Consider the following 23,504-nt stretch of genomic DNA (forward strand, 5'->3'; position numbering starts at 1 on the left):
CCACTGCCTCCGAGTGCCATTTGTTACTTCACGTTTGTGTGCTGATCTGTTTCCCTCGGGTCTGTGTGCTCTTCATGACGTGCTCCCAACTGTGACCCCTCACCTGTGACCCTTCACCCTTGTTTTTGTTAAGTAGTTGTCATTGGAGTTAGTGACAAAAGACAGTGCTGACAACCTGGAAAATGGCAGTCCTTTGTCCTTTGCTGGATCAGGCAAGCTTTGACTAATCCTTCATTGTCTGGGGCTGCACCGCTTAGCACTTATCAGAGACTGAACTGTGCGCTCTCTCCTTACGTCTGTTTCCATCTGCTTCTGGGGAAAAGTGAGATAAGTTCATGTCTCTGGCAGTATAAGCCAAGTGCAAAGTGTGCCTGTGCGAGAGTGTGTGCATGCGTGTGCATGCTCGAGCATGCGAAGTAAGAGAAAGGCGTGTGACTGACCGCAGGCAGGTGTCTCAGTTGCGTGTCTGTGTGACTGAGGGACTGTGCTGTCTGTGGTACGTGACTGTGGCATGTATGTGTGTGTGTCGATTTCTGTCCCATTATTTTCCAAAGCTCCCTCACAAGCCTTCATTTCACCTCGAAGTTGTCTTCTGAGGTTCCAGTTCTCATTAAGTAGGTGAAGAAATGAAGCTCAGATCTGTGCCTAAGACCACAGAAACAACAAACAACAGAAGTTCACATTAAGGACAAAGCCAGAGTGGCGTAGCATCTGCTGGCTGGAGTCCAGGCACCCTGGACCCAGTGAGCTCTGTGTCCGTCTCAGGAGCAGCAAGTTGGCCACATACGGGCAACAGCCCTGTTGCGTTCCCCTGGAGCTGATTACCAGATGACCTGTGCTCCAGAGTCCCGTGGGGCCGCCGCACCCTGGCATAGGCTGAGGAACTCACAGTTCTGTTGCCTGGGTCACTCTAGATCAAATGGGTCTTTGGGGTATAGCTGACTGACTACCTGTCCTAGCTGTCGAGCTAGGAGGTTTGCTATTCAGTGGGTAGTCAGCCATTAGTAGTACTGGCCCCTCAGGAGCTGTTTGAAAAGGAGACTCCCAGGCCTTACCCCCAAGCATCAGAAGCAAAGCTTTGCATTTTAACAAGGTCCCAGGTTGGTGGTGCGCACGCAGAAGTCTGAGATGCACCGATTTTCAGCCTTGGCTGTATCCTGTGATTACCCAGAAGGTCGACCAAGCTGGAGCCTCTCCTTTATTAGCTCTGCTTAGCTAGACATGCTCCAGATTGTGTGGCTCTACAAAGAGTTAACAAGCTTTTTGGGAACGGTTGGGTTCAACATAATGACAAAACCTGGCAGGGGTTCTGTGGGCCAAGGCCTAGCGCTGTGAGGAGAAATTCCCTAAGATGGCTGACTGGCCAGTGGGCTCGCCCCTGTGCGCAGACCTCATGCAGCTTTTCCGGGAGATCTGGAGGATTTTCAGTTTGGATTCAATAAGCAGATATTTCAAATATGAAAAATAAACTTTAAGACAGTGGGTCAGCTGAGAATGCACAGTAACTTGGCAAGGCAGATGTCACAACACTGCATGAAGATTCACGGTTCTCACAGTGGTTTAAAGCCACGTGGGCCAGGCACTGAGTTTCCAAGGGTCAGATTTGCTTTTGTCTCAGGGTTGTGATTTTCCCAGACTAGCCTTGGTGGCAGACAGATCTTGCTGTGTGTTTGTACTACAGTCCAAAGCTCTAGATTACTTTCGGAGTCTTGAGTTCAAATTTGAAAATGTACCGTAGGTTGCTAATTTGCTAGAGACTTTAGTTAGCTTGTTCTGTGGCTCTCAATTCCAAATGCACAGAAAGACTAGCTGTGGGTTATCCCTCGGTGAGGGCAGTGCCTTCCCTCGGTGAGGGCAGTGCCTACGGCCTGGCTCCCCAGCCCCAGGGATTTGTTTTGCTGACTCAGCCGAAGCGGTACAGTATGGGCTGGGGGATGCCCTGCTGTCTCCTGCAGCCGCGCTCACACTCCTCCGTGGGGTGGTTTATTTTTTATTTCCTCTGTTCTTTCTGTAGGCCTGCAAGCCATTTACCACAACGACTGTACATTGTTGCCTGCTCTGCGGTGGTGGGAAACAGCCCTGTGCACCTTCTGCCTACACACTTCCTGTCTCCACGGCATGCAGATGTCTCTCACGTTTCCTCTCTCAGCCGCCCGCTCCTCTGCTCTTTGATCATGTCCTGTGATCTTGGCCCACAAAACACTCTTGTTATGATCGTTGGAGAATACTTGGGGGAAGTTACAGTGATTTGTTCCCTTCTTTGGGAAATCCAGCAAGCCGGCATCAGCTAGTTCCCAGCACCTGGAAGCTAGCTCAGTTGTAGTTGTGGTGGGTTGTGGTGCTGGGCTGGGAGTCTAGGCTAATATTTGGGTGCCCGATTTATCTTAGTGCTTTCATTGCTGTGATACAATACCATGGGGTGGGGGTGGGGGAGGTGAGATCTACTTGGGAAGGAAAGGATTTGTTTCAGTTTATAGCACATAATCCATCAATCAGGGAAGTCAGGGCCAGGGACTCAAGGCAGGAGCTAATGCACAGGCCAGGGATGAAGGCTGCCTTTCTTACAGAGCAGGACCAGCTTGCTCAGGGGTGTGTGTGTGTGTGGTGTGTGTGTATGTGTGTGTGTGTGTGGTGTGTGTGTGTGGTGTGTATGTGTGTGTGTGTGTGTGGTGTGTGTGTGTGGTGTGTATGTGTGTGTGTGTGTGGTGTGTATGTGTGGTATATGTGTGTGGTGTATGTGTGTGGTGTGTGTGTGTGTGTGGTGTGTATGTGTGGTGTATGTGTGTGGTGTATGTGTGTGGTGTGTGTGTGTGTATGTGTAGTGTGGTGTGTGTGTGTGTGTGTGGCACCACCTACAATGGGTTGGGCTCTCCCTCATCAATTATTAATTAAGAAAATGCCCACAGGCTTGCCAGCCAATCTGAGGGGACATTTTCTCAGTTGTTATTCCCTTTCCAAAATAACTCTAGACTGTCAAATTGACATGAAAACTAGCCAGGACAAGACTGTAGCTAATGTTTAAAAAAATTAACATAAAAATGAGTCTTCCTTGGGTATGCATGATCCTTTACCTTGAATAAGGACTTTAGTGAGAAAGAAAAAAGTGAGAAATTCTGTCAGACCGGGCAGAAATATTTTACGTACTTAATTTTGAATTGATAAGTCTGAGCGCACACGAAGAGTTTTATTTTTTCACCCGTGATGTGGACAGCCTGGTGTTGTGGAATGTGATCTAACGTGTTGAATTGAGACCGTGCTCTGCCACATATTGTCTTTTGAACCTTAGAGGACCCTCTGTCTCTACAATTCTGTAAATAATTAATTAGGCGCCCGGTAGGCATGGGCTATAAAGATAAGCAGCCGCCTCTCTGTCCTGGAGTGAGGGAGGCAGCTCAGGCCTGCGTGTCTGCCTGGGTGTTAAGTGCCTGTCCCTATCTGCCGTTCCTTCTACGGCCCTGCAAGGATGTAGTCTCATTTTTCCAAGTGGGGGAATGGAGCCTTGGCTCGCCAGTGTCAGGATGTGAATCTTCTTTCTGACTCAAAGCATTCGCGTTAGGCTTTGGATGAGCTAATTAATGTGAGCCTGGGTGCCATGATACTTAATACTCCTGCTCTACCCGTGCACCCGTCCTCATGGAAACCAGCAGAACCGAGGGCGCCGACATGACACTTTTCTCCCTCAGCAGCGTATCGGATGGACGGGGTCTTGCCAAGTACCTCGCTTGCCAGTGGGAGGACAGAGGTCTCACTAGGGGACCCATTCCTGCCAGCCCTCACGGGGTGGACCACTAGGCTTAAAAAATGTAAATATTAGAAAAATGTGTGCGTGTGTGTGTGTGTGTGTGTGTGTGTGTGTGTCCCAGGTCAACAGCCTGGAGACGAGCACCCTTACGGGACCCCGAGGCAGCTTGACAGCCCCATTTTTTTTAAAAATTTTAAGAACAATTGGCTTTTTTTAATTAAAAAATTGCAATTAAAAATTATATTATTTCCCTCTTCTCCCTCTCATCTACTCATCTCCCCCCAATACTTTCTCAACTTCTATGGCCTCTGTGCTCTTTAGTTGTTAATAGATATGTGTGTATGTGCATATATATATGCACATACACACACACACACACACACACACGCACGCACGCATATTTACACATACACATACATATGGATGTATATGCTTTCAGAGCTGACCATTTGGTATTGGATAGCTAGGTGGGGGCTTTTCCCTGGGGAAGACTGTCTCCCACTCTCAGTGTTCCTTGGCTGCTGCATCCTTTGATTAGGGCTGGGGCCTGTTTGGTTCCCTCCTTCTGTGTTAACATGTCCGACGGTGTCTTTCAGCCACGTTGGAGAGACTTCGTGGGCGTAGCTTCCCTCGCATTTCTAAGGGAACAATCTCAGAGCACACTTCCTGGTCCTCTGGCTCTACAATCTTTGCGCCCCCCCCCAAACCCCTCCTGAGATGTCCCCTGAGCCTTAGGTGCAGGAGCTGCGTGGTAGATGGGTCAGCCGGAGCCGGACACCCCGACTCACTATCCTCTGCGTATTGATGGGTGTGGTTTTCTTTCTCTAGGCATTTGCGCATGCTTTGGGTGTTTCAGAGGACATCTTGGCAGGAGTCCGTTCTTTCCTTCTTCCATGTAGGTACTGGGGTTCAAACTCAGGTCACCAGGGCTGGCAATAGGTGCCTTTGTATACAGAGTCATCTGGCCAGCTTGTCTTCTGATTTTGCCTTATCACTGAACTTTTGACCCTCAGGGCTGGCAAGGTGGCTCAGAGAGTAAAGACACCTTCTGTGCAATCCTGGTGACCTGAGATTGACCCCCTAGCTTCCACGCAGTAGAGAGCTGACTGCGCTAACGTTCTCCGACCTTCTGGTTGCACCTCAGCACAGCCCCCTGTCAGGAGACTGAGTAGCACCGTTTATGCACGGAAAGTTTCACCTCAGGAGGTGAACCATGTCCACCGTGTTCCCTGGAGTGTGCAGGGCTCTGGTTTGCCATTCTAATCCAGTGCTAAAGAGGAGCCAGGTAAGGGCACACAGTCACACAAGAGTCACTGAGGCAGAGTCCTGGGAACTGCTCTAGTGGGGCGTTCACTCTGTTCAGTGGTAAATCACAGCGTTAGGACTGGTTCACCGTGGTCTTATGTGAGCCAGTCCAGATGTTTCTTAATTTGTAAAAGGGGCTGAGAAAGACTCTGCCTAGGACACAGACGTGTGAGGATCGAAGCCGGCAACGTTTGCTTGGGTGCCGAGCAGGCACACACTATTGTGACTAGGGATTCTAGGCAGGGATGTTGCCAGCTCAAGTGACCTGCACATCATCAGGACAGCTCAGCTGGGGTCGGCAAGGAGAAGGACGGATACCTTAGAGTCGATAAAAATCATGTCTTGTAGTTCCACTGACCACAGTCTTTTAGCGTTACCTCAGATTTTTCTTGCCCAGGCTGGCCAGGAAACAGACCCGTTGCTCCCACAACCTAAACCATGTTCTTTGGTCCACTTCATCCTCACGTTCTGCCAGCACCATCTTCTTCGGCTGTATGTGCTCCCTCTATCTGGCGTTTCCCCTCTCCCCCCTTGGTTGATGGATTTAAAGTGGATGTTTCAGAGAAGAGGGTGGAACTGGACAGCTTCTCAGTGGGTTTCAGCAGGGCTTCGACACTGGGATCCGGTGGCCTCTGGAAGGGAAGTCTGTTCACATCCCAAGGCAAACATACCCTGGGTTTGTCTCTCAATGGTGGGAAGCCCTTTGGGGTGATGTGGGACTCACTGGCCAGAAAACCTGCCTGGGGGGAGGGGCCTTGAGAGACTGTATCCTGCTACTCCTCACTGACTCAGGAGTCCTGCGGTCAGGGAAGTCCCTAGGGTGCCAGAGAGGAGGGGAAAATGTGTCTCTTCCTGGGTGATACAGTGAGAAGCACCAGGGAGGCCGTGGGTTTCTGTGGGGTCCTGTAGTCCTGAAAATTCTCCACTGTGACCTCCCAAAAGCTGGAAGCGGGAAGTCATAGAAGGAGCATCAGATGTGTGTGATAGAAGCTGCTGGGACCACAGCCGCGGGCCACAGCCACGGGCCACAGCCACGGGAGGAGTGGTCATCTGCTAAGGGGGCGGGGCTGGCGCGCCCCGAGCCTACCCGAGCATGGAGCATCTGCATTCTTAGGCAGCCGGGGGAGCAGGGGTGCATCCGCAAGCACAGCCGGCCGGCCGGCCGCGCACGCGGGCACACGGGTTATGCTCCATCCTTTTGCTCTGACATCCCACTGCTTTATGTCTGCTTCGGGATTTCGGTTCGCTAAGCATTAGCATACCCATTATCTCCTCCGACAACCGCCTGAGAAGTGGGTGTGCATGCATTCTGGTCTCCGCGTGCCAGGAAGGAAGGTTAGGGAAGGACAGTGAAGCTTACAGACCCTGCTTGCCTGAGCACTGCCAGGAAGATATTAACAGAAGCCATAACATTACAGCCATTACGTCTCCCACGCTTACCACTGCCCAGACTGTCTGTGCCTTGACTTTAGGTCCTCTGGTGAATTTAGTTTATACACACCGAGATGCAGGAAACCTGGGCTTTCCAGCTGGATGCATTTTGACAGGCATCTACCCTAATCCAGACTCCAGGTCAACAGCCCTGAATTCCAAACCCTTGTTCTCCCTTCCCATCAGTCCCTTCTCTCTAAGACACCCAGCATGTGAGTGCCTGTTTTGTACGGGTTATCCCTTTGGCCAGTTCTTATCTTCATCTGTATGGAGCTACGGAGTCCCTGAAACCTGACAGTGTCTGACCTCTGACAGGTATCCTGCTTGAAGAAAATCTTTGTTCCTAAACTACCTGAGAGAATGTTGATACAAAGAGGGAAACTGAGGCTGCGGGTTTACAGATTAGAAAGAGTGAAGTCATGGATCCTGGGCCTGCCAGGCCTCCATATTTCATCTGGCTCCCAGTAGGGTAGTAGCTTCTTTCTGGGTTTCTCTTGTAGCTGGCTCTCCCAAACCTGGGCAGGTAGTGCCCCCTGCTGCCGGAAGGCCTGACCCTAGACTCTTTGCAGGGTAAGAGGATCACACAAGTCTGGAGTCCAGTGACTGGCACAGGGCAGAACCTTGAGAAACAGAAGTCACTTGTCATTTTATTTTCCTTTGGGAAGAGTTTTTCCGTAGGCTGTGCGAATTTTCTTTATCCAGAATAAATACGCCAAGGGAGAAGCAGCCTTTTGGTGGAGTACTGCCGCCCCCTTGTGGCTACAATAAGACACTGCAACAGAGTGGGACTCCCAAGACGGAAGCTTTTCAGGTTTCAGGTTCTGTTAACTTCCTTGGACCCTGAGAGACAGATGTCCACCAGGGTTATCTCTTGACACTTAAGTTTCCTCCTGGAGTGGAAATGAGACTGTACGTGACTTCTTGTGGAAGGTGTCCGTTGGGGAACCAGCCTTAGCTGTGTGTGTAGGCAGATGCCTCTTTCACAACCTGTCCAGCACAAGCTGGGCAGGGCCTAGACTTTCTCCCTTGAACTAAGTATATAGACTGGTCTAATTTGAGGGCTATAGAGGTCAGGGGAGGGGGACTTCTTGGGAGTGGAGCAGCCACGCCTCCCCAGCTGGCTGCTGCTCATGGGTGTTACCACTAAGACCTGCAAGCCCCACCCAATGTGCTCCCTGGCCTTCTTTTCTGCACCTGTGGTTGGGCTGCGGTGTAACGGCCCAGCCTGCCTCTTCTGGGCACGTGGCCCGGAGAGATATTATCTCTACTTCTGTATTTTTAACTCTTCTTTCCAGAGGATGTGGCTTCTGCGGGAGAGCTTCAAAGGGTGCCTTGTTTGCCCATGTCAGCAACCATGACGTCATGGAAGTGGGAGACTGTTCAGACCCGAGCACCTGGAGGGAAGTGGGAAACTTTTTCCATTTCCTGTTCTACTTCTGGCTATTGAGTCAATATCTGACCAGCTTACCCATTTCAGGGTGCAGCTGTCCGTGTGATGCTTGGAGGAAATCCTATGCCTTGTCTGTGTATGAAAGGAGCTGTGCTGCTTGTGTGGCCTTTACCCAAAGCAGGGCCAGCGAGCATTCAGGCTGCCCCTCCCCCCTGTAGCTTCCCCCCCCCCCATAGCCCCTGCCCCCATAGCCAGTACGTACATCTTCAAGAGTCACAGTGTTTGACACGTCTCTCGCTCACCTCTGGGAATACCCCTTGGGGACCCAGACTTCACATCTTGTCCAGGGCAGGGTGGGCTGCATGTAGACTTCCCCCTTGTCCTAAGTAAACCGGAAGCCCCTCTTCCCACATGATGCTTGAGGAACTAGGTTTCAGGGGATTTGTGTGGGTCACTGGGAAAACTGAAATGGATGCTAAGTGGCCTTTGGCCCTGGATGCTGGGTTCTCATGTATAGCCAGAGTTCAGACTTTTAGAAGCTGGTGTTTCCTAGTAACTGTCCTCCAGGTTCAATCAATGATCATTGAGGCTGCGGCTGAACTCTTCAAGGGCCCACCACTGAGCTCTGATTATTCTAATAGTTTTTGCCAAACTACTCTGTTCCTTGCAAAACTCAAACAGTGGTTCACCTGGCCTCTGTTAACGTCACCAACTCCCTCCCCAGTGACCGTGTGGATCCTCATTGGCTCATTTGTTGGTGACTGTTGGGTGCCAGGTACTGTGTTAGGTACCGAGGACCTACTGTGAGCAAGCTACTCCTCCTGTCCCGAGGGCCATCTATGGTCCAGCACGCTTCCGTGCCAACATGTCACCTGGTAATAAAATGATATTTGGGCTTCCCAGGAGCTTTGGGAGTGGGATTTTATGGTGTTACCCCAAAACAAAATGAGACAAAAACAAACCTGGTCTCCTCAGAGGGCTGCCTGAGTGGTCAGGGCTGACGCTCCCATCTGGAGGCCCACCGCACACACCCGTCCAGCCCGCCTGTTTCCGGACTGAACAGTGACTCCAGCTGCACTGGGGAGAGGCTCAGAACACCTTCCACAGGCCTAGCCTTGGGACATAAGAGGGGTCCATTTTTTCTGCCTCCGGAGCTGGCCTGCATAAAGCCCTTGAGGGAGTGTGGCATTTGTCTAGACTCTAGAGGGATCCATTTTACAGTGGGCCCTGGCGAGGTGTTTGCTGGGGTCTGGGTGCCTTCTCTGCGTGAGTCGGTCCAGACTGGTCTGGGTGCTGTGGCAGCCCTGTGACCGTTGTCATGTCGTCATGTCTTCAGCTTTCCTCAGTAACCTCTGCCCGACTGAGCAGTGGGTGGCCCAGACCTGGACTCAGAAGAGTCTCTGCCTGTTCCCCACACATGGTCAGCCCCTGTGGTGACTCAGCCTCAGCTATGAGGGAAAGGTCTTGTTCTGACTGGATGGCGATTTTTCTGGGGGTGAAGTTGACTCTGATCTCTTCATGGCCTCCTGCCTGCCTTGTCACGGCCTCCCTTGGGCTGGAAGGAGGAAGGTTTTCTCACTTCGCCCGTGTGGGTGGCCTTCAGCTCCTGCCACATCACCTCACTCTGGTCCTCAGATGACTGTAGGTTCTCATGTCCTCTGGATGTTGCTGTCTGGGGGCACTGGGCTAGCATGGTTCAACAGAGGCTGGGCCTCTTTCATGTTTAGTGTGTGTGTGTGGAGGGGGGGTCTGTCTGGCTCCTATATGGCCTTCCAGGCGTCTTCCTCTGTCCCAGGCCCACAAGGTCCCCTTCAAGCCTCAGCATCACGGCAGATTTCCAGGAGCACGGCACTTCCTCAGCCACCCACGCTTTCTTTGCCTGGATTTTTTTTTTTAATAGAACAAAGTGAATTACCACTTTAGGAGGGGGAAAAAAAAGACAAACTAATTTGCCCTAAGTTCTTAATGGTTGATAAAGGCTTGCCGCACTAACCTTCCCATGGGCACCCTCATCTAATACAGGGAAGAGAATGGTTTAATTAAAAGAAATTCCCAGTGGCAGTCTCTGGCATCGTGTCAGACACGCGAGGAGGGGTTTGGGGACGAGGCTTCCTCCCGCCCCCGCATATGTGTGTGTGTGTGTTTGTGTGTGTGTCCCTGTCATGGTGGTGTCTCCTGAGACCCTCCCCTTCACTGATCTCAAGAGACTTCATTGTAGGCTAGAGATGAGGCAGTTTAGAAATGATGGGGCTCTGCAGTCACTCTAACCAGGGGAGGGAACATGGGATTTTTGCTGCATTCTCCCTTTGCAACTCGCATTTCATGGGTGGTGACCAGAGGGAGGGAGATGCCCCAGGTCACACATTAAAGCTGGTCGGCCCCATCTCTGTGAGGAGAAGCAGGCCTGGTCACAGCTGGGAGGATTAGCATGTTTCTGGCCAGTGTGGGCCTAGACACACAGGTGAACCAGGGAGGTACTGGGTGGGGGCGGGGCAGTCCCGGGACCTAGTAAGTCAGTTGTGCACTGGTCTCTGAGGTGTATTCCCATCAGGATCCCTGCCCTTGGGGGAAGGCGACAGACAGGAGAGGCCCCCTCTCTGCAGAGAAGATTGGGCTGTAAAGGCAGGGACTCTCAGTGCTAGTGAGAGCTTAGGACATCTGCTGTCCGTGGCCAAGTCCCCGCTGTGGATTTGTGAGGCAAAATGCAGTTTCAGTAGCAAGCCGGTCTGAGTATGAAAGCAAAGAAGGTGTCCCTGAGGGAGGGCGGAGGCCAGCGGGGGAGAACCTGGAGGGTGCTTGTCACCCTCGACTGGTAAAGTTTAGCTGCAGGTCGGTCGGAGCCTCCCCTGAGGGGAGCCCCCCTGCTGTCCACCTCTTACGGGTGACCTCGAGGTGCAGGTGTGGCATGAGCGGGGACTCAGACTCAAAGGAACTTCCTGGTCCTTGGCATAGCTTGCTTAGTGGAATTTTTAGGAGGTCATTCCAAGAGGTTGAATGGAGAGTCTTGTTGAGGTAACTGTCTGGGCAAGGGTGACAGACCGGTACTTCAGTTTCTCCCTGCATGGCAATCATGGTAACGCCCGCACCAAGCCCAGTCAACTAGGATCAAAGTTTCAGTTTTTCTGAATCACCTTTAATGATGTCATGGGCAGCAGAATCATAGACAATGTGACACAATACACACAGCAGGAGGGAGGGTCTAGACAATGAAGATAATTTCTACACCTTGATGAGAGAGTAATATGCATTTCTTTATAGATGCTTAAAAAACAAATAAACCAGTAACACCCCCCCCCCTCAAAAACAAAACAAAACAAAAACATGTTCTTTACAACATTCTCCAAGAGATTCTACAGGGGAATCTGTCATGGGGGAGGGGTCTTCAGATCCAGGAGAGGCTCCGCCCCCGTCGGGGCGACGACAGTCAGCAGCAGTAAGGGAGCTGAGTGGGTGAAGCAGCGCTTAGCTCTCCAGCAACTTCCCTCACAAATCCGGGAGATTCAGTTGATGGGATTGTGAGCTGGGGCCAGCCAGTCCCCAGATGGCCTTCTTTATGAGGTGGTGGTGGTGGTGGTGGTGGGGCTTCTTTTGGCTTGAAGAGGGAACGGAGGAGTGGGGAGGAGGGCGGAGCTTGGGAGTGGCCTCTTTCAATCTTGCCGACCTGGAGTGAGGAAACAGAGAGATCAGGACCAGGACCCTCAGGGATGTGACGGGGATGAGTTTATGAGGGGCTGTGCAAGGTGACCAGGGGCCTTGTCGAGTTGGAAGCCCGATGACTCTAGCCAGGCTTACGGCTAGTATCCTTGGATATCTAGCTGAAAGAGCTTGCTAGGGAGAAGGCACAGAAAGGGGATTGATTATATTCTGGAAGGCCCGGCCAGAGGCACGGGCGGGCGTCAGGGTCAGAGTTTTCTCCTCCTCTATTCTTTGGCTGTGTGACCCTTGATGTGACTTGGCCTCACTTTCATCATTTCTAAATGAGGACAATCTGAGCTGTTCTTCCTGTATCTTAGGAGAGTCATGGCTGGACCAAGGATGCCTAAAGGATTTGTGGTCTGCTACCCTGGTGTTTCAGGGCACTGTTGCAGCAACAGTGTTACAACTTGTAACTGGGTAGTGGGTGGAAAAGTTCTGTGGGTCCAGCCTCAGGATTTAAAAGCAAATTTTAAAGCCGAGGGCGGGTTTGCGCTCAGGGTTGGGTCTTACCCTGAGCCCACACCTCTAAGCCTTCCTTCTCCAGACATTGATGCCTTCCTACCTCAACTGGACCACAGCCTCAGCGTCATGAGCAGGTTAAATCCCGCCACTTTCAGCAGGAGGATTCGGAGTCCCATTACTGACAGGTTTTGAAAGTTTAGGTTCATATCTGTAAAACCAAGAGGTGATAACCATGAAGGGCAGGGCGTGTGCATGAGAGGGCTGTACAGCAACGCATGACACACGGTGGACTTTCCCAAGAGCTGGCTAGGCCGGCCGGGTGTGGGTAGCTTCTGCACACACCCCAAGGCAAAGGTATTTGTGTATTCCTCCAGGGTAAGAGCGTTGTGTTTTAAGACAAAATCCACCAAAAGGACTGAGTCCATATACTATTCCGAGGCCCTGTTTTGGTGGGAATGGGGTTGGGGTGGATGCTTAGAACTCGTCATAACGCTCTAGGCCTGGGCCCCTCAGTGAAACCACAGATGTGGTGACTCAGTCACTAGTCATGTGGAACCTATGTGGCACTGAGACAAGACCTTTGCCTGAGGCTCTGTGAGTTCTCCTTCCTTTCTAGAAAGGAATTCCCCGAGATGTAGAGAGCTCTGGCCAGCATCCTTAGAGTGGCACGGTTAGTTCAGGGAGTCACAAGTTCCACCGTGGGATATGAAGTGGCTTTCTTGGGATATTCTCACAGACGAACCAATCAAAGAGACACCAAGGCCTGAGAGTGACTCACGGGCCTTGTGAAGCTGGAGGTACTTCTTGTTAAGTGGAAAATGAAGTTAACCATGCTAGGGAATCAAGGCAGACCCTGGGGGGCTTGGGGCAGGATAGGAAATGCTGTTCCCACCCCCACCCCCACCCCAGACCCCTCTCCTCCCCTGTGCACTGAAGGTTATTACTGGCCCGTCCTCCCCCCACCCCTAGCATCACTCAGTGTTGGTCAGATCCTTCTCTTACCTGTTTCAAAGCTTTTCTCGACCAACTTGGCATCACAGGGAACGTCTAAAAGGGAAAGCAAAGACATTTTCTTAGACCCTAAAGCACGCTAACTCTCCCACCACAGGTTGTTGGTCAGGAAATCATACCACATAGCTTTTCTGTGATTCTTTGGGAGAGAACTGGGGGGACATATCGCCCAGGGGTATCCGCTGGGGCAATTCCTGTAGGACCAATGCCCTGGCTGTGGGCACTCTTATTCTTTCAACAAATATGGGCTGTGTAAAGTACATGCTGTATGACATTAACCAAAAAGTCAAGATAGTCCCCGAACCTGGCAGGTTGAAACCTGAGTCCCGTAAAGACAGCGCGGGCATATTCACAGTGACGAGGGTCATATATGTTCATGTACTCCCACAGTGTCGATGCCCACGTTTGCTCCTTTATGATCTCTTACTTAGTATATGGTCCCGTTGGCTGAGACGCCCTGCCGTTTTCCTTGATGCCCATTGATTTATCTCTGCGTGGTTCTGTCTGTGAAACCTAAGTGGAGTCGCGCCATCGCCTGGTAGGGCTTCCATCCCCTCTCTATGCTCTCTGTCTCCTGTGGGACCTACAGTCTTCCCTCCACACGGCCACTCAACCTTGTGTTTATTTCACTCAGTTGGTTTTGGAGACAGGGTCTCAGGTAGTCCAGGCTGGCCTTGAACTTTCTGTGTCGGTGAAGTTGACTTTGGACGTCTGACTCTCACCGCCACCTGTGACGTGGCTCCCTGTCTACACCTTACAACCCATTTCCTACAGCTTCTCCTTGTTGTCTGCATTCTCCTTTCTTGGGCTTTCTTGAGAACAGAGTTCTCTCCGGCCCGGGCCTGGCTGGCCCCTTCTTATCGGTTAACTTGTAGCGTGATAGCATTTTCTCCTGAGCTGTTCTTTCCTTAACTCTAAGCTATTGCCTACATTAATTGCAGCCTGGTGTCATTTGCAGGTCCCTCTGCTGACGGATGGTCTTCCTTGACTAGAGCGGAGCTCCCTCCTCCTCATCTAACTTCTTAACCACTCCAGTGCTGGAGACAGACTCTGCACCCACACTGCTTGGCAGACATAGAATCAGGGCAGGCAGCTGGGGGAGGGGGACAGGCAGGACATGGAAACTGTGCCTGGGGGGAACAGAGAGGGCACGTGGCTCAAGCAAAGACAGGAAGATGAGCTCTCAGAACCGTGAGACCAATGGTGGGCCAATGTCCTCTGTCATGTTCTCTTGTCTGCTTTTGTGACCCTGCTAGGACAGGACGCAGCACTCTTTACTGCCTAATGATGGCCCAAAGCAGCTTTTGGAAATCATGGATTTGAACCAGGCAAATCCTGAAGCAAGGAGACCCCCCCTGGGCACCGCTCACCTGAACTGGGGTAGGCGGCTTCCTCCTTGAAGGCGTCTTTGCAGTTAAAGTTCGTTTGGTTGCTCCAGGCAATGGCTCCATTGCTCTTGGAATCCATTGCCTTCATGTCCAGCACGGTTTTGTCAGAGATGAACACTCCAGATTCCATGCTTTTCGACATATTGACTTGAGAATCAAAGTCGGTGAACAGGCAGAGGGTGCTGTCCTTAGACCGAGGGTCTCTCAGCTGGTACAAGGCAGGTTCTGGGTCCTGGATATCTGTAGGCCAAGGGGACTGATGTTAGAAGATTTTTTTTTTTTTTTAACTTTTGAGTCCTAACTTAGGTCAGAACTCAGAGGCCAGTGACAGGCAAGAGCAGAACTCTCTGCACCAGCCAGACTTGTTCACAGACTTGTCACATTGGAAGTGACATCTTAGAATCTAGTTGTCCATGATGTTCCAGGCTTAGGAACAGGCACAGGTCATGAGTGCCAGCCAAGATCACTAGCGCTCAGTGAGTCCTCCTCCATGGGGTCCTTTCTGGCATCCGGGAAAACCAGGAAGGAAGGTGGAACCACTAAACCATCTTGTCATTTTTCTACTTAATAGGATTTTAAAATCCCAGTGAGTCTAGTTAAACAATTTTGTTTTGGCAGGACAAAAACAAACTTAGGAAACAAGAGACTTTGATGTCTCTCTAGAGTACTCTCTCCTAAGTAGGCTGGACATTGGTGAGAAATGAAGGCGTGTGATATCTTGACATTAAGTTGGAAAATCTCTCACATCACCAGGCCATTTCTCTCTCATTGATAAATGTTTTGAGTAACACTCACATCCGAGCTCTGTCTCTACAATTTATTCCCGACAGCCTGGATGAAATCTACAGGCAGCCGACGTCTCAGGATCTTCACCTGTAAGATGGACGCTGCTTCACCCCCTTCCTTCCAGGCTGTTCTGAGAAATGACTATTTTGCCAAATAAAAATAACCGAATAAACCACAGGGCACTGAATGAACGTGCCATGGTTTCACCATGAAAACACACCACTCAGCAAGCCGATCACACTGTCTCTTTATTCTAGGAAAGTGGCTGCTTCCTGAGGCCTTTCCAGAGACAATTCTTTCCTTTTTCCCAGGGATTTTTTTTAACGTGACTCTCTCAGACTATTTCCCCACCCCCTCCACCATCAGAGGAGGAAGCAGCGGCTGGCTGAGGGAGGGATTAATACACCAGACCACCTAGAGAGTTTCCAGAAGGGCTGGGATCAGAAGCTCCTGCCCAGTGGTTCTCCCCCACTGCTCTTAACTGATCACAGGAGCCAACCCGGGTGGCCTTGGCAATGCAGGCTTCCAGCTGGATCCTAAACCAAAGGACTCAGGCCCTGGTGCCATCATTCTAGGATGCTGAGTTAAGTAAGCCAAGAGCCTGGGGCAAGCACGGTATTGCTTGGGACGCAGAGCTGGGCGGGTGCCGCGGCCAGACGTGGAGTTCTGGCCCCTTTCAGGCAAATATTTAAGGTCTCGCCTTGGAGACTTTCTAGATAGCTACTGCAACCCCACCTTTCCCCCTGAAAATGAGAAACAAATCCCCTTTAATTAGAGGTCTTTGGGGATTCTGTCTCTCAGAGCCCTGCAGTGCGAAGCATTCTATTCCTACCTGGTAAGAAAAACCACATTTTTACCACTGATGGCATCAGAGGTCACTTTAGTAAGATTGGATCAATTTCTCAGCTACAAGTTCAGCTGGATCCTAACTTGCCATCGTAATTCAAAACACACAGAGGCGCGTGTCTGAGTGTGTAAGTGCTGTTGGTCCCCAGGGACACCGCAGTGATGGAAAGACTCCCTCAGTGCTAAATCTGTGCTCTCTTGTTAAGTACCTGGAACCTAGGAATGAGAGTTAGTGCCACAGATGTGGGTCCCACTCAGGCTTGGATAGCGTCAGGAAACAGCGCCGCAGCACTGCAGGGAAGATGGAGCACCTATCTGCGCACCAGTGCTAATGCTTCCTTACACACACACTCCCCACCCCCTACCCCCCCACCCCCGTTGTCTTCCAAGGATGCTGGAATGAACTCTCCTAGAGTCTGATGAGGACAGAGCGGGGATTCCTGACCGTGGACAAATCTGATCCCTTTCACCTCACGTTTGGTCTGCTTTCTTTTCTTTTCTTTTCTTTTCTTTTCTTTTTTTCTTTTATTTCTTTCTTTTTAAAATATTATTTATTTTATGTGTATGAGTACACTGTAGCTGTCTTCAGACACACAGAAGAGCGTATCTGATCCCCATTACAGATGGCTGTGAGCCACCATGTGATTGCTGGGAATTGAACTCAGGACCTCTGGAAGAACAATCAGTGCTCTTAACCACTGAGCCATCTCTCCAGCCCCTGGCCTGCTTTCTAAACTGGATTCTCAGTTTTCTTGTGGCTGGCCCTGGTCCCAATCTCTGTATTCCCTAGGACATTCTAGTATTTCTTATCTCCACTGTCTAAGAAAGCTCCTTTTTTTTTTTTTTTTTTGTCTTGTTCTCTTAGTCTATTTTTACCATCAGATCTGCCTGCACAAGCCAAAAGACCTGTGCCTTGTTTATCCCAAGATCAAATCTTTCTTGTTGCCCCTTGGTTGGAATTCTGCCTCCCTCTTCTCTCTTACTTACACAGATCTTATCAATCTGTCAAGGGTCAACAAATCTTTTCTAGCAAAGAAAGCAGCCTCCGTCTAGGGCACCTTCTCCCAGGACTGGACCCCCCTGAATGTGTTTACCTACACCAGCAGTTGCCAACCCTCAAATAGTTTGTAGGTTACTACATGTACAGTCGTTCTGAACCTTTGTCTAGTTTTTGTACTTTCTGCGGACAGGTCAGACATCTATCTGTCTTAGACTTTTTTTATTTTCAGTCTAACATTATCTAGATTGATAGCTACTTAGAAGCATTTAAAAGTACCCATTGGATGATTAAAGTCATCTTTTAATGAGTTTGACCTAGAGAAAACACAGATATTTAAGATTGATAGTCATGCCTTCTTCCTTCGCAGACCTCTGTAAAACAATCAGCATGATATCCCAGTTAGCCTCACACTGCCATGGGAACAGCAGACATCTCCAGAGAGAGGGTTAGTGACCGTGGCCTACCAGGTTGCAAATGGTGCCACTTGGGTAACTTACCAGATATTACCGTCACTTGGGTCCCTTCCCCAAATGCTAATTTACCACTTAGTCCTCCAGTATTCACACTGCAGGTGACACCTTTACAGAAGCTTACTCGACCTACCTACTCCTTAGGTAGAAGGCCTCTCAGGGTGGAGAATCCCAGGCCTGAGACTTAGCCCTTCTGCTGTCTTGCATTGCAATTCTGTCTGTGCTACAAACAGTCCTTCCCTCCTACCCCATTCTACTGTGAGGCCTCAAATTGAAGTAAATTAAGTGATTTCCATAAATTCAGGAGAATTTATGAGATCAAAATTCCCTGCTCAGAGCAGCAGTTTCTCAGATACTCTGACGGAAGGATCTAGATTATCAACCGCCTTATGATTGCCAAGAGTTCAGAGCAAGCATTGTCTTTCTTCAGTACTTAGTGCTGGGTGAGATGGGTTCTTTCTAGAAATGTTTATGATCCTACAGAAGAAGATACCAGAACTCAAGCCAGCGTTGGACAGGGAGGCAGAGGGAATACTTGTAAAGTCTATCCTTGACTCATTCTACGCACATGGTAGATTGCTTAATTTGGTTTTGGCTCCAAAGATTAGTTTAGGATTAGAGCTGAATTCCCAGTACAAGTAATGTCTCTGAAGAAGCCTTTCTGACACCAGTCAGAGCCCACTGGGGTCTCAGGATTTCCTTAAACTGTCCTAGAGTTCTTGGTTTCTTACAACTTCTGTTTACCAAGGAAGCCGTTGTTCTGCTCTCTACAACAATATAAACCTTGTGTGGCAAGGCCATGATAATAGTACAAGGATGTATTAGATGCTCTCCCAATGGACGGTTTTTGTTGTTGTGTACAGGCAATATCTCACATAATACCAAATAATGTGGGAATATCATTTTGTTGTTGAAAGTGGAAACACTATTAAATATAGCTGGTGGCGGTAGAGCCAGAATTCAGCACCTGTCTATCCTCCTCCTAATCCATCTCCCTCTCTATCCTTTCAAAATGTGGCTAGCACACTGGCCAGTCACAGAGCTCAGCCAGTTTTACCCTGGGGTGAGGTTCTGGGACTCAACTCAGTTCTGAGAAAAGTCTCTGGGAACTGGTGTTCCCTAGCCACACTCATTAGCTAACCCAGGAGTTTAACTACCTGCTGCAATAAAAGAGAATTTGTGCTTGCCATTAACCCGTCTCTTCCTCCCCAAGGGCACTTAGCTAATTTCCTGGATGTTCAGGTTATCTGGGGCTGATATTATCAGCCTGCTTGAAAGCACTGAGTGTGTGCAATTCTTTAAAAAATTTTTTTTCTATAAATTATCCTGTCCAGATTTTCATTTATTGGCTCTTGGCATCTCTCTGACTTCAGGACTATTTTAAGCTACCACCAGAGCCTTTGGAAATAAGAAATGATATTTTGTGCATCCCAAGATTTGCTAGAGATTACCCCAACAAAGCACCAGTTCTTTTTGCCCAGGTCATTGGCACAATCATACTCACATGGGTACACGGTCAGTGTGGTCCCTGCTCCAAAGGTCAACTTATTGAAGCTACCAGATAACACACAGTAGAAAGGTGCTTTACAAGAATTCTAGCCTGGGATGGACCAGCCTCCATGGGACACTCGCCTCCTGCCTCAGTTTACCGATTTCCTTCAAGTCAGTTTTCCTTTGATGAAAGAGAAGTCTCACTACAGATCTGTTTTCCCAGGAGTAGTCCCATAGATCTTTTTCCTCAGACATCTTGGAGCCAGCAGGGTTTCCTGAAATTCAGGTACCCATTCTGACATCAGCAATATAGTTAAGGATGTAAGAGGCACCTTGGGAGAGTGCGAAGAGACAGGGATTAATTGCAAAATGATTTTAAAAAGTACACATTGTTTTCTTTCCTGACAGGGTCTTGCTCTGTAGCCCAGGGCTGGCCTTGAACTCGTTTGTGATCCTCATGCCTCAGTTTCTTGAGTGCTGGGATTGTGAATGTGTACCACCATGCCTGGTGTGAAATGGAACTTGAAGGAAGACTGCACTGGAGACTCGTGGAAAACATCGGCAAGGCTTAGTGACAGGACTGAGGTGTGGGAGGGCCCTCCCTTAAGATGGCGTCTGTAATTCCCTAGGGCGCATGGACTACAGTTATCCTGGCTAGGGAATCAGGAAGCTCTGCCTCGTACTGGGACACAAACCCCAAAGTCTGAGAACAGTGCAGACAAGTGAGACCTCTCACTGGGGACACCACAGACTCTCATTCCTTCTAAATTTCTGAGAAAACAAAACAAAATAAAACAAAACAAAAACTAAAGCCCAGAAAGATTAGAAATCACGTAATGCATTCCAATCCTGAAGACTGACGATGAATATTAGCATTTTAAAGTCTGCAAAATCTTACAATAAAGTAAGGCTGGGCTCCTCAAGCTTACTATTTAAGGGTAATGTTACTATCCATTAATATATGTACATGTGTATTTATTTCCGTCTTTGGATATGCCTTCTCTAGCTCTAGGACATTAAAATTCCGTTCCAAATGCCAGTCTAATTTTAACTGTTGGATTCTCTGTGCTCTGAATGTGCTCGTTCTCCTGTTCACTCCTGCGGCCACAATTAGGGGCCTCGCTGGTGCTGATTGTTTCTTTCTAATTATTATGAAACAGCCTCATTTCCTCCCGACAACGGCCAACACCTCGGCAGCTGAGCTGGATCTGCTTCTGCCCTTGTCAGCACTCCGAGCCTTAGGGATCCACGCGCACACACAGGAAGGGATCTTCCCAGCCGGGCTACCTGCTAAGAACGAGGTCAATTCGAAAGCCTTTTCCAAACACTGATGTTTGAGCTTCCTGCCGTAGTCCACCACACGCCCGGGAGCTGGGCATTTCAAAGATTGCAATGCCAGTGGGGTCATTTCCTCAGTGGAGCTCTTTCCATGGTGGTCCCTTAGATGGACATGCAGACACCGCGTCTTTATCACCACACCTCTTCCTTTCCTGCTAAAGCCTGTGTGTGCTGTGTCCTCATGACAGACATTTTTGTCCTTTGCCTCTAAACTCTGGTCTTCCAGAAACAGGATGGGCTTTCTAATCTACGTTAACTGATCCCTGGCAGGAAAGGGGCCCTGGGTGAAGCCTCAAGCAAACAAACCGGAACAGAGGAGCCTTCCGAGGAGAGATGGGATGCCTCCCTGCTGGCAAAGAGATTCTGGCCTCTAAGGAATCTAAATTTCTACTTCTTGCTCTGCCACACTCCACGTGGGTGGACTCTGTAGTAGTCTCCCTGCATAAAGGCCTAACAACTTTCTCTGTTGTTAATGCCAACCCAACAAGTTTTAAACAATGATTTCCTCTCCACTAAAACCTTCTTACAATCGTCTAGAAGGCACATTTGGGGGAAAAAAATCACTGATTTAGTGTGTATGTGATGTGTGTGTGTGTGTGTGTGTGTGTGCGCGCGCGCATGCCATTGGGGTGCATGTGAAGGTCAAAGAACATTCACTTTTAGAGAGTACCTCTTACTTTCTACCATGCGGATTCCAGAGATTGATTGACCTCAGGTCACAGACTTGAGGTGCAAGCATGCTTGCCCAGTGAAACCCCTCGCTGGCCGGGAGGCATTCCCCAGTCCCAGGAATCAGGAGTTTGAAATATATCTACAATGCAGGCATTGTGCAGATGTTTAGCGATTTGAGAGCAAAGATTCTGTCCCTGTAGAGACAAGGCTGGAGGGTGAACGCGGGATGAGGCGGTCTGGAGAAGAGGCTGGCTAGCCCTTTCTTTGGAGCCATCGCAGCTCCTTTGTGCCTCCCTAGCAGCTGGGTGACTCTGGCCATGACAGCTTAAACTTGTGATCCTGGAGGCATACGCTCTAGATTTCCTGGTCTTCCCTCCTTCCCTTTCTCCCTCACATCTAGCATGATAGGATCGAGTTGCTTGTTAAGTAGCTATTGCATGGCTAAATGCTCTAAATACTCTCTCAGTGCAGGCCTGATACTTTTGTTATGTCTATTTAACTTGTCCTTTACCTTCTGTAGGGTCTACTTTTTTTTTGATTTGTGTTGTTTTTGGCATTGTGTAACTTTAATGTTCTTCCTTATCTCTTAGCTGAGGATGGAGTTTCTTGAGAGTGTGTCCAAAGTTCACTATCTTTGGAAAGTTTAATCCATCATCTTTTATGAAACTGGATGGTAACAAAAACAAAAATAAATCTTTTGTTACACTTAGTCACAATTTCTTCTCTGATAAAGATCTGGGAACCACAAAGGGTCTATGATGATGAAGAGGTTAATTCCCCTTGCAACTACCTTAGAAAATACACCAGTAAGGGAATTTAGAATTGGAATCAACCAAATCTTATGAGGAAACACACAAATTTAGTTCAGGAATCACTGGCTCATGGTGAAGAACGCAGGGGCCTTTCTAAGGCCAGGCACTTACTTGCATAAACTTGGATTCTTGTTCCACTCCCGAAAGTGAGCTGCCCCACGACCTGTGCCCCCCACCCCAGTACAGCACAGTACAAATACCTGCCCTCAGGAAGGGCAGTTGCCCTTGACACCTCAGAGTGTCTCAGGGAACAAAGCTTTTGTGTGGCCTCCTTCATGGTTTTGATATTAATTCCTCTTTCTTTGTAGGTTAATAACCAACAAACAGTCTCCTAATGTTTCTCTTTCTCTCTCCAAAGTTCCTGCATCTTGCTAACACAAATGTGGCTTTACCTAGGTCTCCAGAGATGCTGAGTCACTCTGTCATGGCTACTATGGCCAGAGGATCAGGATGTACAAGGCTGGACCAAACCTCCTCACTTGGGGGAAGAAAAAAATTTACACCCAGGTGACCTTTGTGGTGTGTGTGTGGCTTCCTTCACACTAATAATAAATCCTTTAGTCAAGTAGATGTAACTCAACTTCAGTTGTGTTTTTCTGAGCAATGTGATCATGGGCAACTTGCTAATAATCCCAAGTCCCTGTTTCCTTATCTATAAAATGGGTCCAATATCAATTACCTATCATTAGGATGGATGAGTGTACTGATCAAGGAACAGATCCCAGTCACTGGCAGGTCAGCCATGTTGTAAGCAGTAGCTAATTAGAATATAATTCCTATTAGTGCTTTACGCGGGGAAAGGGGCTGGGGCTTCTTGAAGCCAAAGGAGGCCCATTTTTGTCCAGAAATCCTTAGCATCCTGGCTGTGATCTGGGGGATGGGTTGGGGAAAGAGATCTCCTTGAGTGGAGGAGATGGTGAGTTTCTCAGACAGAGGAGCAGTAGTGTAGGCTCTGTGTCTGCTACGAAGAAAAGTTCTTCAGAGACCTGACAAAAGTAAAACCTCAGTTTTCAAAATTTGGATATTTGTCCTTTGAAGCAGAACCCTTATCCATTATTCAATGCAGCCTCATTAGACCTGACACACCGACAGTTACTCCTCTTCAGCAAAGGAGTCCGTTAATGAGTACAGACCACTCCATCCTCTCGCTGTAGGATGCCTGCCCTTCCCTAACATTCTGCTCACAACAATTCCCCAATGATTGTTTCTGCTGTACTCACATGGATGAACCACCAGGCTGGTCCCTTTTCCAAATGTAGGTTTGTAGTTTCCTCCCGAGGTACACAGTGAGGAAAGCCTTTGATGAAACCTATCTCCTGTGACTGCCCTTTGCCATTGGTCCTGCTGGGTTGGGTCAGCAATCCTGGGAAACCCTGGGCCCATTGGATCCTCCACCTAGTTCCACTAAAGACCTATCACTTTCTTGTCAGCATAGACGCAGGAATATCCTAATACCACCATGGTCCATCACCTTGTCTGTGGGGCAGACAGTCTGGTCTGATTCTAGGGCTTCTGAAAGTACCATAGGAGTTGGGCCTCCAGGGGATATTACACAGGTTTGTGCTGATACACCCCTAAACTTCTGTCAGAAGCTCTCTTTGCCCTTTTCTGGTTTTCCTTCCTGCACCCTGAAGGTTTCCATTCATAGCCTTCCCATGATGTGA

At 49.3% G+C, this 23,504-nt stretch overlaps 1 gene segment (V, D, J or C); it reads right to left on the reverse strand.

The window, feature by feature from the left end:
• Positions 1 to 10,979: 10,979 nt before the first annotated feature.
• LOC127691574 (T-cell receptor alpha chain C region-like) lies at positions 10,980 to 23,238 on the reverse strand. The segment is given in 5 exon segments: positions 10,980 to 11,529; positions 12,127 to 12,234; positions 13,029 to 13,073; positions 14,408 to 14,665; positions 23,061 to 23,238. Coding segments are annotated over 4 exon segments (573 nt in total).
• Between the last annotated feature and the right edge of the window lie 266 nt (positions 23,239 to 23,504).

Source organism: Apodemus sylvaticus, chromosome 8 (genome assembly GCF_947179515.1).
Source record: "Apodemus sylvaticus chromosome 8, mApoSyl1.1, whole genome shotgun sequence".
NCBI lineage: Eukaryota > Metazoa > Chordata > Mammalia > Rodentia > Muridae > Apodemus > Apodemus sylvaticus.